This window comes from Halichoeres trimaculatus, unplaced genomic scaffold, assembly GCF_033239565.1.
Source record: "Halichoeres trimaculatus isolate MK-OKI-2021-1 unplaced genomic scaffold, fHalTri1.1 fHalTri1_scaffold_23, whole genome shotgun sequence".
NCBI classification, from domain to species: domain Eukaryota; kingdom Metazoa; phylum Chordata; class Actinopteri; order Labriformes; family Labridae; genus Halichoeres; species Halichoeres trimaculatus.
In genome coordinates this window covers 8158485-8170635 of record NW_027437201.1, presented here as the reverse complement: position 1 = coordinate 8170635, position 12151 = coordinate 8158485, and the positions used below count along the sequence as shown (strand labels likewise).

The window sequence follows — 12151 nt, the reverse complement described above, 5'->3', positions numbered from 1 at the left end:
CATTATGCCAATGGCTGTTATTTTACTCTTTACAAGCAACTCAGACACCCTTTTTGTCTTTAAGCATCTATTTTTCTGGACTTGTCAGGTAAATGTGGCTCATATTAAGTCTGATAAACATTTTTTACATTAAACATTATTTTTCATAAATAAGACACAGCACATGCTCAGATTTCAGTTTTTCTACTGAAAATGTAAAAAAAGGAAGTTGTGCATGTACTGACCCTGACAAGGACCTTCTTTTTCTTCTTGACTTTTTCATTGATGCTCAGGGGACTGTTTTTCTGGGGTGCTGGTTTCTCCACTCCACCTATACCCATGTTCCAGCGGCGTCCACCAAAAAGCTCAATGGCATGAGCCAGCGTAGGGCCCTCGTACCTGCAGTCCTCCTACAGAGACACAAATTAAGCAATAATGTCTTTATTCGTTTGACTCATCCAGGAAATAAAACCACTCAATTATCCAATTTCTCCTTAAGTTTCTAAGATTTTGTATTCCATATAAAATGAGCTAAATCAAGATGGGAAAGTAGCTTCATGTAAAAATGATCAGTGATGTAAAGGTTAAGATTTTTACATTCAGAAAACAACCAAGAAAATACAGTAGAGCTCAGATTTTACCTGATATAAACTGACATACTGCCTCCTCAGCCACTGCAGCCTCTGGTCAGGAAACTTCTTCAATTTCCTGGTTGCATTCACCAACTCTGACAGGCCCTTATGAAGCATTTGGGCAGTGTAGTTTGGGGCCACAAAGTGCAAAAGTCTAAAAAAGAAGTTTCAAAAAAAATTCAAGATATTCAATTGCAGTTTGTTATTTCATTTTTTAAAATCATTTTTGTTGTTTGAATTTATTTTTGAGTTTTATGTTTGTTACTGAATCTTTTGTTTTTGTTTTTTTTTTACTTTTTTTCACTGTATTTTGTTATTTATTTCCTATTTCATATTTAATTTATTTGCTTGTTATTCTAGATTTGTATATGTTCTCTTAAGTTTGCTGTTTTATTTAAGTTTTTATTGTACTTTTTTGTTTTTATTGTTATTTATTTTATTATAATAATTCGTCCAAAAAGTGGATTTCAAAGCAGAGGGCTTGTGAAGTTTGTGAAGTTAAGTGGAGCAAACCTGTTGTCTGTCGTACTGAGGCCATAAAGGAGGCTAAGACCGTTCTCCTCGACTGTCATCTGGCTCAGCTTGTTCTGCAAACTTACAGTGTGGACATCCACTCCCTGATGACCCAGGAACACAGCCTGCAAATTACAGTTATCACTGTGTTAAAAATACTATTGTATCATTTCCAGCACAACAAAGGTTTCAGGTCACATCCTGTTAATGATCCTTTTTGTTTCCAACACACCTTCACAATTCCCAAGTCCAGTAGCCCCTCTGTCAGTCCTGCCACCACAGCCTGTCCTAACCCCACAGGTGGCTCTGAGGGAGACGCTCCTCCACTCTGAGGCTTACCTGCAATAAACACACACATTTACGACATGTTTGAAAAGCAGTAATGGCACAGGAAATTGAACTTTAACAACCAGTTTACAACCTGTAGGTACAACAAAAGCAAAGGCGCTTGCTGCTTGTGGCTTCACATTTTTATAAGATGTTCAGAGCTTAAAACTGAAACAGGATGGATTTTTTTAACATCATGGAAAACATAAACCCCAAGCAAAACAAGAAAGCAAGCATCTTTTAGTGGATTTGTTAATTTCAAAGTCTTGTTCTAAGAAGAGGATACATCTTCTCTTTTAAGTTACATGCTGTACAGGTGTGTTTAATGTTCCTCTCTGTGCTCATTTACCCCATGTGATTGTGGTGTTGTCAGGTTGCAGTCGCAAGAAGCAGCGAGCTGTGAGGTGGCTGTCTTGGTCGTAGTGAATCACCGTGGCTCCCTGCAGCAGAAACTGGTGAACATCTGGCTGCAGTGATAACACGTACCTTGTGAAAGAAAATACAGTAAGTGTTGAACGTGTTTAAGTATGGAAGTATGTTTATGTACATCAGTGTGTGTGTGTTTCTCACCAGGGGATGAGCTCAGTGCCATGGCTGAAAGCTCTGTGTGTCTCTTCGGTTCCCTGAAACTCCACCTCCTTCACTAAAGACTCAGATGACAAGTCGCCCTCTGAATCCGACAAGTCTCCCACCATGAACCTGAATGTGGAAAGGAAGTTAAGAAAAAATGCTGTGTTTGGATTTAAGTTTTTGAATTCTCTGATTTCAACTGGAATCTGCCGATGGATTTACATACAAAATGCAACAGGTGGTGATGTGATCAGATGAGGTTATTTTGCACTTTGATTTTGGTGAAAATTAAACATACTCCGCTCCGTAGCACAATAGATAAACATGCAAATTTTCATCATGCATTTGTCCTTGCACATTCTTCACTACCAGACAAGCTTCTACTGAAACGAAAACCACAAACTCGATGAAGTGAGCATCAACATTCAAAACCCCTATAACCACTTACAGGACACGGTTTGAATCTGCTGCTGTCCTAAATGAATGTGAACTAGAAAAGATGAGAGAAAAGGGAAAAGCTTCTCAGAAAGATGAAGACAGATAGCAAAAAGAAGATACCAGCGGAAAAGATCAGAAACACAGAGCAGAATTCCTAAACCTCTTTGAGTAAGAAAAATAATATTTATCTGCATTCCAGTGTAGAGTTTTTATCCTGAGCTTTCACATGGAAATAACCTCAGAGAAAACAGTCTAGGAACACATACGATCATCCAGGTTTCCTTAACAGAAACACCACAGGCCGTGCTTGCAATAAATTAAGTTTTCTCTGTCCGAGTTACCTGCCAGCAGCGTGCTGAAAAGTACCAGAGCTCTGTTCCTTCCTGCTCTGACAGGAAGCTAACCTGTTATCTTTTTTCTCTCTGACACCGACGTTTACGCTAACATCACCTCATCACAATAACAATCTGCAAATGTGTTCCTGCACAAAGCCATTATCTCGTACCAGTGTTTATGAAAGACAACCTGCGCTGTGACACGAAACAGAACAATATCTGCTCAGTCAGAGAGGGTATGAAGAAGTTAAGGACCAAAGAAATCATGTTCAATTAAAATCATTTTACTTCCTTATTATTATGATTATTATAGGAGAATAAAGGGGTTTCTCTGTATGTGGATTTTATCTTTATTTTTTCAGAGGTGAGGGACACGAGCTATTGTAATATTCAGAGACTTCTGATAGGAGGAATAAATTAACTTTAACTTTGTCCGTGCATGGGAAAAAAATAAAAATAACATTTGGAAACTGACCGTTTTACAGCAAAGGAAGCTCAATCTTTATTTATATTATTTAAAAACACAACAAATATATCATGACGTTTTCAAAAATTTTAACCAGTCCATACCTGTTTCCTTTCTGATACCTGAAGCTGTGCAAAGCAACTTTAAGAATAGCACAGGTAGGTGGTCAATATAAACATGTTAAATAAAAAGGGTGTTTAAAAAGTAAAATAATAAGACATGTTTTACATACACAGGCTGCATTAACACTTTCATTCTGATGTGATCAAGGTCTGAAATTTGTGTCTTTTTTTAAAGCAAGTTTTTTTGTACCTTTAGGGGCACCGTAGGGAAGCTGCTGCAGAGTCTTCCTGCTTTGTGCTGTCTAACTGATAAACTATCATAACACCATTGCACCTCTCAATGTCAAATTTTATCAGCTGAATGGTCAGAAGTAAAAAGCACTTTGTGCCAAATTAATTAAAGTAAAAAATGAAGCACTTATAACTATTGAAATTCATAGATAAACAGCTCTTTAAAAATTAAATCATTGGCAGCCCAAAGTCATTTACATGGACTGATATTTTTTGATGAAAATTTGAAAACATTTTAATTTTAAACATCTTTACAAACATATCTTAAAACTAATGGTTAAAATTAGTGAAATAAGTAAAAAGGAAACATTTGCAGTTTGCACAATGATGTGCCATCTGATGCTGCCCTGTGTTTCATTAACACATTCATAACTCACTCAACACCCCCCACACTCAGAGATCATTCTTCAGTTGAGTGGGTTCATGACACTATGACAGAAAATATTCTCCCCTTTGCTGTTTCATTTAACAAGATACTCTTCACTAAAGAGACTGCTATGCTGCAATTTGGTATGAGTTGCTACAAAATAGAGATCTTTTTCAAATTTAAGAAACATGTGGAATGAAATAATGCTACTGACTGATTACGACAGCGGTCCCTGAAGGAGTTGTTTCTGGATGAAAGCGAGGGGCCAGTAGAGGAAGGGCTGGTGGATGCATCATCTGGATCCTCTGCCTCCAAACTGCGATTACAGGATCTGAGAAGAATCGAAAGTGGAAGAAAGTCTGAATGGAGCAGAGAGCAGGGAAACAAGAGATCAGAGAATTGTTTTTGCATAACTAGCTTGGCTTGTACCTGATAATCTGAAGGATGTTGCTGACAGTCGCCTCCTTTTCTTGTACATGTAGACCGTCTGAACCAGAACGCGTCAAAAAGTTGTGCTGGCCACTGTAGTCCGACACAAACTAGAGACAGAAAACACAAAGCAGGATTATGTCCGAGTCTCACGACTTTGGTCAATTCTATTGGATGGTTTTATGTCAGCTTATTTCCTCTACCTCTATGGAGTCTTCTGAGTTATCCAGAGGGGGTTTGAGGCTGATGATGCTTGCCGTGCCATCCAGTGCGTCACTGAGTTCCTTCAGGAAAACCCCACAGAACGGTACCACCTGTCAGAGAGTGAAAACACACCTCATTAAGCTCTGACTGTAAAATCATTGTGTTATTAATTCATTCCATATGAATAAACACACAACCTTGCATCCTGGGATGTTAAGAGCTCTTGTCACCACTTTCTTGTACTCAGCAGAAGACTCGTGCTGAGCCATGGCGTCCTTCAGGCTCCTCATGGTCTCGATGTCTGATTGGTCCATGAACTGCCACATCTTCAGCACCTTGCGAGACCTTGATGAAGAAAAACTAAAATGTAAGTCAGGGTAATAAAGGTAACTTTTGTACATCTGTTGGAATAGAAAGTGTGTATTGTCTGTGTGTGTCTTAAGACCTGAGTCCTGCCAGGAACTCCATTACACCATTGTAGTTTCCCATGTTCCAACAGCATTTGGCAACATGAACCAGGTAGGAGAAAACTTCCCTCTTCTCCTCCATGGATCCTGCTGTCAGGATCAGCCACGTCACCCATGAACTCACCTGTGGGAACAGAGTTAGAGCAACAAATTCAGAGGAATCAAGGGAAATGGCTCAGTAACTAACACAACCTTTCATTAACACAGACAAGCTGTATCTCAAGGGGCTAAGTCATGATTTTTGAGTATTCAAATAAATGTTAATAATCAAAAATCATATCAGTCATGAGGCTATTTTCGCATCTTTAAAATGTAGCTTTCCAGTTGCTTTTATTAGTGTCTGTGGAGCATCTAACTCTGGCTCTCCTTTTACAATTAAATTAGGATAGTATGTTCTGAGAGGAACTGTGACTAAAAATTAAAATAAAGAATGAGGTAAGAGAAAATTTTTCAGGGAAAAACTAAAATATGAATGTTGTTTATCGCATTTAACTAGCAGACAACAATTTTCCCCGGCCATTAAATGCATCTGTACCTCCTTACACTGTAAACCCAGATAAGTTGAGATTACTTGAAAAATGCTTGTAAACCAGTTACCTTTAAAAAAAAAAAGAGTAACAAAATGATTCCATTTAACTCAACATCTTAAGCAGTTATGATAATTATGGAAAATAATTTTACTGAATGTCTTTGATCAAATAAACCTGATGCTTATTTGTTACAAATTAGAATATTAAGTAATGTGTAACAAATGTTGCATATAACTGTAAAACATAATAAGTTGACATTACTCAAAACTGAAAGATGTGATATCAATAAATTTGCCTTATGAATTAAGTAAATGTAATGCTACAAAAATTGAAGCAGATCGGAACAACTAAATTAAAAACATTTTTAAGTTCAGCTAGGTCTCATATCCACAGAGTTCCATCCTCACTCATGGTTACAAACACCGTCACAACAAAAATCAGCTCTAACTTCGTAACTATAGTAACCATGAGGAGGGAAGGCAGTAGATATGAGACCCTGCTGTACATTGAAATATTGTTCTTTAAGGGGCACAGGTTGTCTGTGCACCATGGCACTGACTGGTGGTCTGTGCTCCATGGCATGGGGTCTTGTACCTTTTGACTTATGCAGTGTGTGCCTAATGGTAAATATTTTAATAAATTAATTTTTGGCTGGACTATCATGCAATTTAAGCTCATTTTAAAACTAAGTGTAAAAAGATATATTTATTTATTTTTGACACAGTCAGTCCACACTACATAAAGCATGAACAGCTGATTGATGCCACAAGGAGCACAGACAGCTGGTCAATTCTGAGACACACAGACAAACAGTCCATGTCATGTGGAGCACAGAGAACCTGTGCCACTCCTGCATGTCTAGAAGTACAGCAGAATCTCATTTCCACTGCGTCCCCTCCTCACTCACTGTTACAAGATGCAGTCACAAACTGATGATTTTAAGTTGCGCTAACTTGAACAGTAACAAAAGTTAAATCTACTCAGAAATCATCAGTTTCAACACTGAAAACTCAGACATTTGAGTATGTTCAACTTGTTAACACATTTAAGTTTGAATAGCTTAATCCAATTGAGTAATTTGAACTTTGGGGTTTACAGTGTACGTCTACAGTATTCGGCCAATAGTTAGCAGTGACTCTCAGGTTGTATTTTTTCATTTTTTCACTCAATATGGACAAATCCAGATGATGTAAAATGGACAAATTTTTGTGCTCCTGTAAGGAACTTTGTCTCTGTCTTGATTTTGGCTCCCTCTGTTGACCAAATGTTAAAAATGAACACCCATAAATGCTGTTTCAGCAATAAATCAGAATGCGTTAACAGCATGGTGGTTTTAAGCAGTAAAAGTGCTTCAAGTATCAATTTCATTGTTAGTTGTCTTGTTTGTTTTTTGAAGGCATCAGTATCTTTTTCAGGTTGTTTTACAACCGGTGAAAAGCCCCTCACAGGAGCTTTAAATAACGCTGTCAAAAGTGTTTGCTCTGAAGTTGTATAACCCTGGGTACTTGCACAACTTGCTGCACCATGACATGTCTCCTCCTCTCTGGTAGGACACATAAAGTTCACATGAAGGCTGACTCAATGCACCAAGCGACAGGATGATGTTTAAGTTTTTTGGTGTGCAACAAAGTTGTTAATTAAAGTGTCAATACACAGCAAACAGCAGACAAGATCCACAGCCAAGTCAAGCGACGGTCAGATGAAACTCTGTGTTGTGTGTGGTCCTAGTCCTGCTAATGGCATGCTTTTCGATTCTGGTATGGTGCGCTCAAGTCTCAAGTGGTGATGTATGCACAGGACCATGCCAGCTGGCCACACACAGACAGACACACAGAAGAAAGAACGAGATCAGATATCTATCAGCTGCACTCTATCTCTGTGCTGACTGCCCTCAAGTGCTCGAGAAAGACATGGAGGAAAAAGATAGGCATCAGGGTCAGCTTCCTCTCACATTCTCTGCAACTGACACACAGAAACTAACACACAGTGCTGGAATATATCTGATTTCAATGGGACTGCCCACAAGTGTATATGTGTATCTGTGTGTTAGAGCCTCATGAATGTAATAACATAAAGCTCACACTCACTGAAACTCCCTAACCCCCTTGCAGGCAGTGAAAACATCCCCCAGGCTCAGAGATCTATTACTGGGTTATGTAAGGCTCTGTAAGCCTACCACAGCCGGACTTAACAGGGCCTAAATAAAGCCACAGACACACACGCACATCCATGTATACACACAAACAGGTAAAGAATATGTAGAGCTTTGTTTGAGGTTGTTTTCTTTCAATCACAGCCTGATAAACCTCTTAAAAGATATGTTTCTAAAACTGTTTTTTTCTGATCCAGAGGGAAGCAAGCACAAAAAACATACACAGCACATACACCAATCCCCTCCCTATGAGCAAAATATGGACCTTACATACCTACACAAGGTATGAGGACATAGATCCTCACATATCAACTTCAGGCACATACAGTATACACAAGTGAACACACTGTATACACAGACAGCTCAGATAAGAGCCTCTACATACACAGATCTAACCCCATAAACATATATCCTTCAGTCTGTGACTAAAAATGCTACATTTTATTTGTCAGACTCAACAAACCGTAACAATATTACCGTAGGCGAGTTTGGAATTCTGACAAGCAGCTTTTTGAAGTCTCAGAGCTTCTCCCTATCTAATATGAGTGAAAGAAAGCAAACGGTTTTATGCATTCCTGGGTGATAGAAGCATGAGCATGAAAGGGGCTCAGGGTGGGGAAGGTTACACTGAAAATGTAATCCATCTCAGGCCGTCTCCCCCGAACTATTCTCAATAACGTAATGTCTCTATTGAGTTACTAAAAGATTATTTGACTTTCAATAAAAGAATGTTTTATTCTGTTAAAGTTTCTTACTCAGTCTTGACATTTGAAATGTTTAATTCTGCTTCAGGAAATGGTCACAACTCATGGGCTTATGGAATCAGTCTCAGGTGGACACCTGGACAAGAATCGTTCTTCACACTCCCCTGTTAGCTTCACTGTTCAACACCCGAGTGCTGCTTGGTTTGGACTTGCACATATCGATTATCTGATATGACTGTGGAAGATCTCAAACTGCTCCACTTTGGACCCTCTGTTGTAACTGTTCCCTCAGATCTTGCCTGTTAAATTAAGAAAAAACTCAGGACGGAAGGCTAAATCAATGAGTTCAATGCATCATGTTTGCCATGACTTTTTTAAAATTCTGAAACAGACAGTTCAGGAACAGTGGTTCTCGAACTGGGGTATGCGAGGGAACATCAGGGGGTACACAAGACTCAAAAATGTATATTAAAAAAATAGCAACCAGGCAAAATTCCTTTAACACTATTTATTCCACCAATAAAATAAGTTTAGGTTCACAAACTAAATACTTTATCCAATAGTTTATTTAATTCCATTATACCACACAAAACAAAAAGCATCTCCCTCATACCAGGATAACAACACAATAACAGCTTCATGCTTGAAGTGTGGCAGCAATGCTGCTGAAAACACCAAGGTAAACACGGGAAAGAAGGCAAAACCAGAACTTTCAGAAAATTTCGTTATTTAGTACTACAGCCACTGATAGTACAGGGATTTTTAAACTTTTTTTTCCAACCAAAACTGTTTCCTGCTTGTTAGGGGGTACTTGCCAGGAAAAACAAAACAAAACAAAACAAAACAAAACACTTCACTGGGGGTACATCACTTAAAAAGAGAGAAATTGAGGAATCACTGTAAAACACATGAGTGAGGTAAATCTAATGATAAAAAATTGAAGCAGATCTGAACAACTAAATTAAATAATATTTTAAAGTACAGCTGTGTCTCATATCAACAGCGTCCCCTCCTTACTCATGGTTACAAAAATCAGCTCTTATTTCATAACTTTAATAGCCGTGAGTGAGGAGGGAAGGCAGTAGATGTTTATTAATATATTGTTCTTCAGGGGGCACAGGTTGCCTGTGCACCACAGCACTGACTGGTGGTCTGTGCTCCATGGCACAGAGTCTTGTATCGATTGACTTTTGCAGAGAAAAAAGTTGAAGAACCACTGGTTCAGTGGATTCTGCATGAAAATGTGATGGCTGGTTGGATCCATTTTTGTCTCAGAACTGCCTTAGGAACGGTGCTGGAAACATTCTTCCAGGGATAGAAATTATGGTCCATACTAACAAAAGAGCATCATGCAGTTTCTGTTGATTCCTCAGCTGCACACCTCTGGGGTGTTCAACCCAATCCCAAAAGTACTCTATGGGACTGAGATCTGGTGACCGTGCAGCTTTTTCAAATCTTCTATTGTCCGGTTTTGGTAAGTGCGTTGTACATTCAGACTGTTCTCTGTAAACTCTAGAGATGGTTGTGTGAGAAAATCCCAATAGATCACCTTTTGTCTTTTCTTCCTCATTCTGATGCTCACTTTGAACTTCAGTGGGTCATCTCCACCTGCCTAAATGCATTGAATTGCTGCCATATAATTGGCTGTACCAATTATGGTGTACCTAAAAAAATTGAAGTAGCTGCATCGAGTGATAACTTATCAAGGTGACCTGAAATAAAGCCCATCAGTTCTTATTTGTCAAAGGTTAAATGTAACCTTGTAATCAAACCCTAAACCAGAAACTATAAACCTCTGTCTTCTAATTATACCAGTAATCAACTGTTCTGCCTATAAAAATGTAAACTCCACTTTTCCTTCTCAACAGGCTCCCCTCAGTCTCCAAACACTGCGCTATCATATAAAACTGCACAACCTTATCTACGTGTAGCAGCCTGGATGTAATGAGGTAGATGGCTTTTTAATTAGCTGATTTAATTAATCACCGGCAGAGATTGTTTTCTCACTTTCAGCTCTTGTCAGACAGATCAGATACAGAGCCTCATTCCTGGAGCTGTTTCTAGAAAATTCTACTGTACATGGCATACAGACAAACAACCCTGCTAACCTACAGCCTCTTATCTGTCCCCCCTGCTCTGTGCGTGCCAGGATGTACGCGCCCGATGTGAAAATCTGCTATCAGTCACTTGTACTCAGCAGCTGGGTTGAGTTACAGTCACCCTCCAAACCCCGCTGACGGTCTGCACAGAGGCTTTCTGAATCGCCGCACATCAAGGCGGTGTAGAGTTGGCGTCTCTTCTAATATTCCAGAAAGTAAAAGTGTGTATTCAGTGTGAGGCGCGAAAGATGACAGAGGGGATATGACGACATGCTAAATATAGATAGTGTAAGAGCCAAAAACCTTAAGAGACAAGACAGACAAGAGATGTACAGAAAGCGTCTTTAAAATAGCGTGGTGTTATTAATGACAGTTTGATCCTCTTTGATGTTTGGGTGTCGTCTGTCTGTCTCCATCTGTGCCTGTGTTACGAGTTGGACTATGAGGGTGACATTGTCCTTGATACATGAATTACATAACGGAGGTTGACAGAACTATTACAAATGCAACACAAGAGGACACACTGTACTCGTCCTGTCAAAGCTAAATACTCCAGACAGACTCAGAAAGGCTCAAACTGCTCAGCATTTCCTTTCTCTAACTACTCTCTTTATGTGCCTTTTTCTTAAACTGCAGGATGGTTTACTCCCATAAAAGGCCAGAAAACGAACAAGGTCATCAGCATTTCATTTGAATTTATAAAGCATTTTTTAAAAGTGTGAAAAAAAGGACTCTAAAACTCCAGACTTTCTCTTGTAAGGCTTTAACTAAAGCACTACATATTTTCCCCTCCTTACATCTTAGCTTTAACACAAATTTAGATAAAACTTTTCTCTTTACAAGGGGTGAAGAGTACTTGAATATTCTATTCAATTACAAGTACTGTTACTCTAATAAAAATGTAACTTGAGTGGAAGTGAAAGAACCAGTTTGCAAATCTATTAAATAAAATCAGAAAGTATTTTCTTTTTAAAACTACTTATTTAAAGTAGAAGGCTTTTTCCTTAAAATATAGTTTGGAAATGTATAAAATAGTAACTTTAAAATCTACTTAAGTAGAAAACAAAATAACACTTTTTTAATTATCTACTTCAGTAAAAATAAAAAGTATTTTTTGAAAAAAATCTACTAGGGTAAAAAAATTAAAGGAAAAGAAAAAAACTTTAAAATTCCTCTTAGGTAAAAGTAAGAAGCAATTTCTTTTAAAATTAATTATGATCAAGAAAAAAGTACTTTCTATAAAAATGTACTCACTTAAAAGCAAAAAGTACTTTTTTAAATTCACTTCAACAAAAAAAATGAAATGTACTTCAGTAAAAATGACTTTTGTTAAAATCTAATTGTGTTAAAGAAAAATAGCACTTAAAAAAAGAAAAAAAACTACAAAAATCAAAAAAGAACTTAAAAAAAAATCTACTACGTCAAAGTAAAGAGCGTTTTCTTTTAAAATAAACTTTAAGTACTGAATACCTATTTCTTATTCTGGGGTAGGACCAATTGACCAACAAATTATGTCACAACAATTCTCTTTACACTAAGTGTTGACATCCAACTAATAGGAGAGCCATAATGTCAGATTTTGAGAA

General features: G+C 38.0%; 1 protein-coding gene across 2 annotated transcripts in view; it reads right to left on the bottom strand.

The window, feature by feature from the left end:
• The window catches only part of plce1 (phospholipase C, epsilon 1), a 98644-nt gene that overhangs the window by 20248 nt on the left and 66245 nt on the right, over window positions 1-12151 (bottom strand). For both annotated transcript variants that reach the window (XM_074663465.1, XM_074663466.1), the window contains exons 10-20: window positions 5059-5204; window positions 4811-4958; window positions 4613-4723; window positions 4410-4519; window positions 4195-4311; window positions 2022-2150; window positions 1801-1937; window positions 1357-1463; window positions 1125-1249; window positions 621-765; window positions 225-389 (exon numbers count right to left, since the gene is read on the bottom strand). In XM_074663465.1, the coding sequence (XP_074519566.1) occupies window positions 225-389; window positions 621-765; window positions 1125-1249; window positions 1357-1463; window positions 1801-1937; window positions 2022-2150; window positions 4195-4311; window positions 4410-4519; window positions 4613-4723; window positions 4811-4958; window positions 5059-5204 (1440 nt within the window). The remainder of the gene's footprint in view (window positions 1-224; window positions 390-620; window positions 766-1124; window positions 1250-1356; window positions 1464-1800; window positions 1938-2021; window positions 2151-4194; window positions 4312-4409; window positions 4520-4612; window positions 4724-4810; window positions 4959-5058; window positions 5205-12151) is intronic.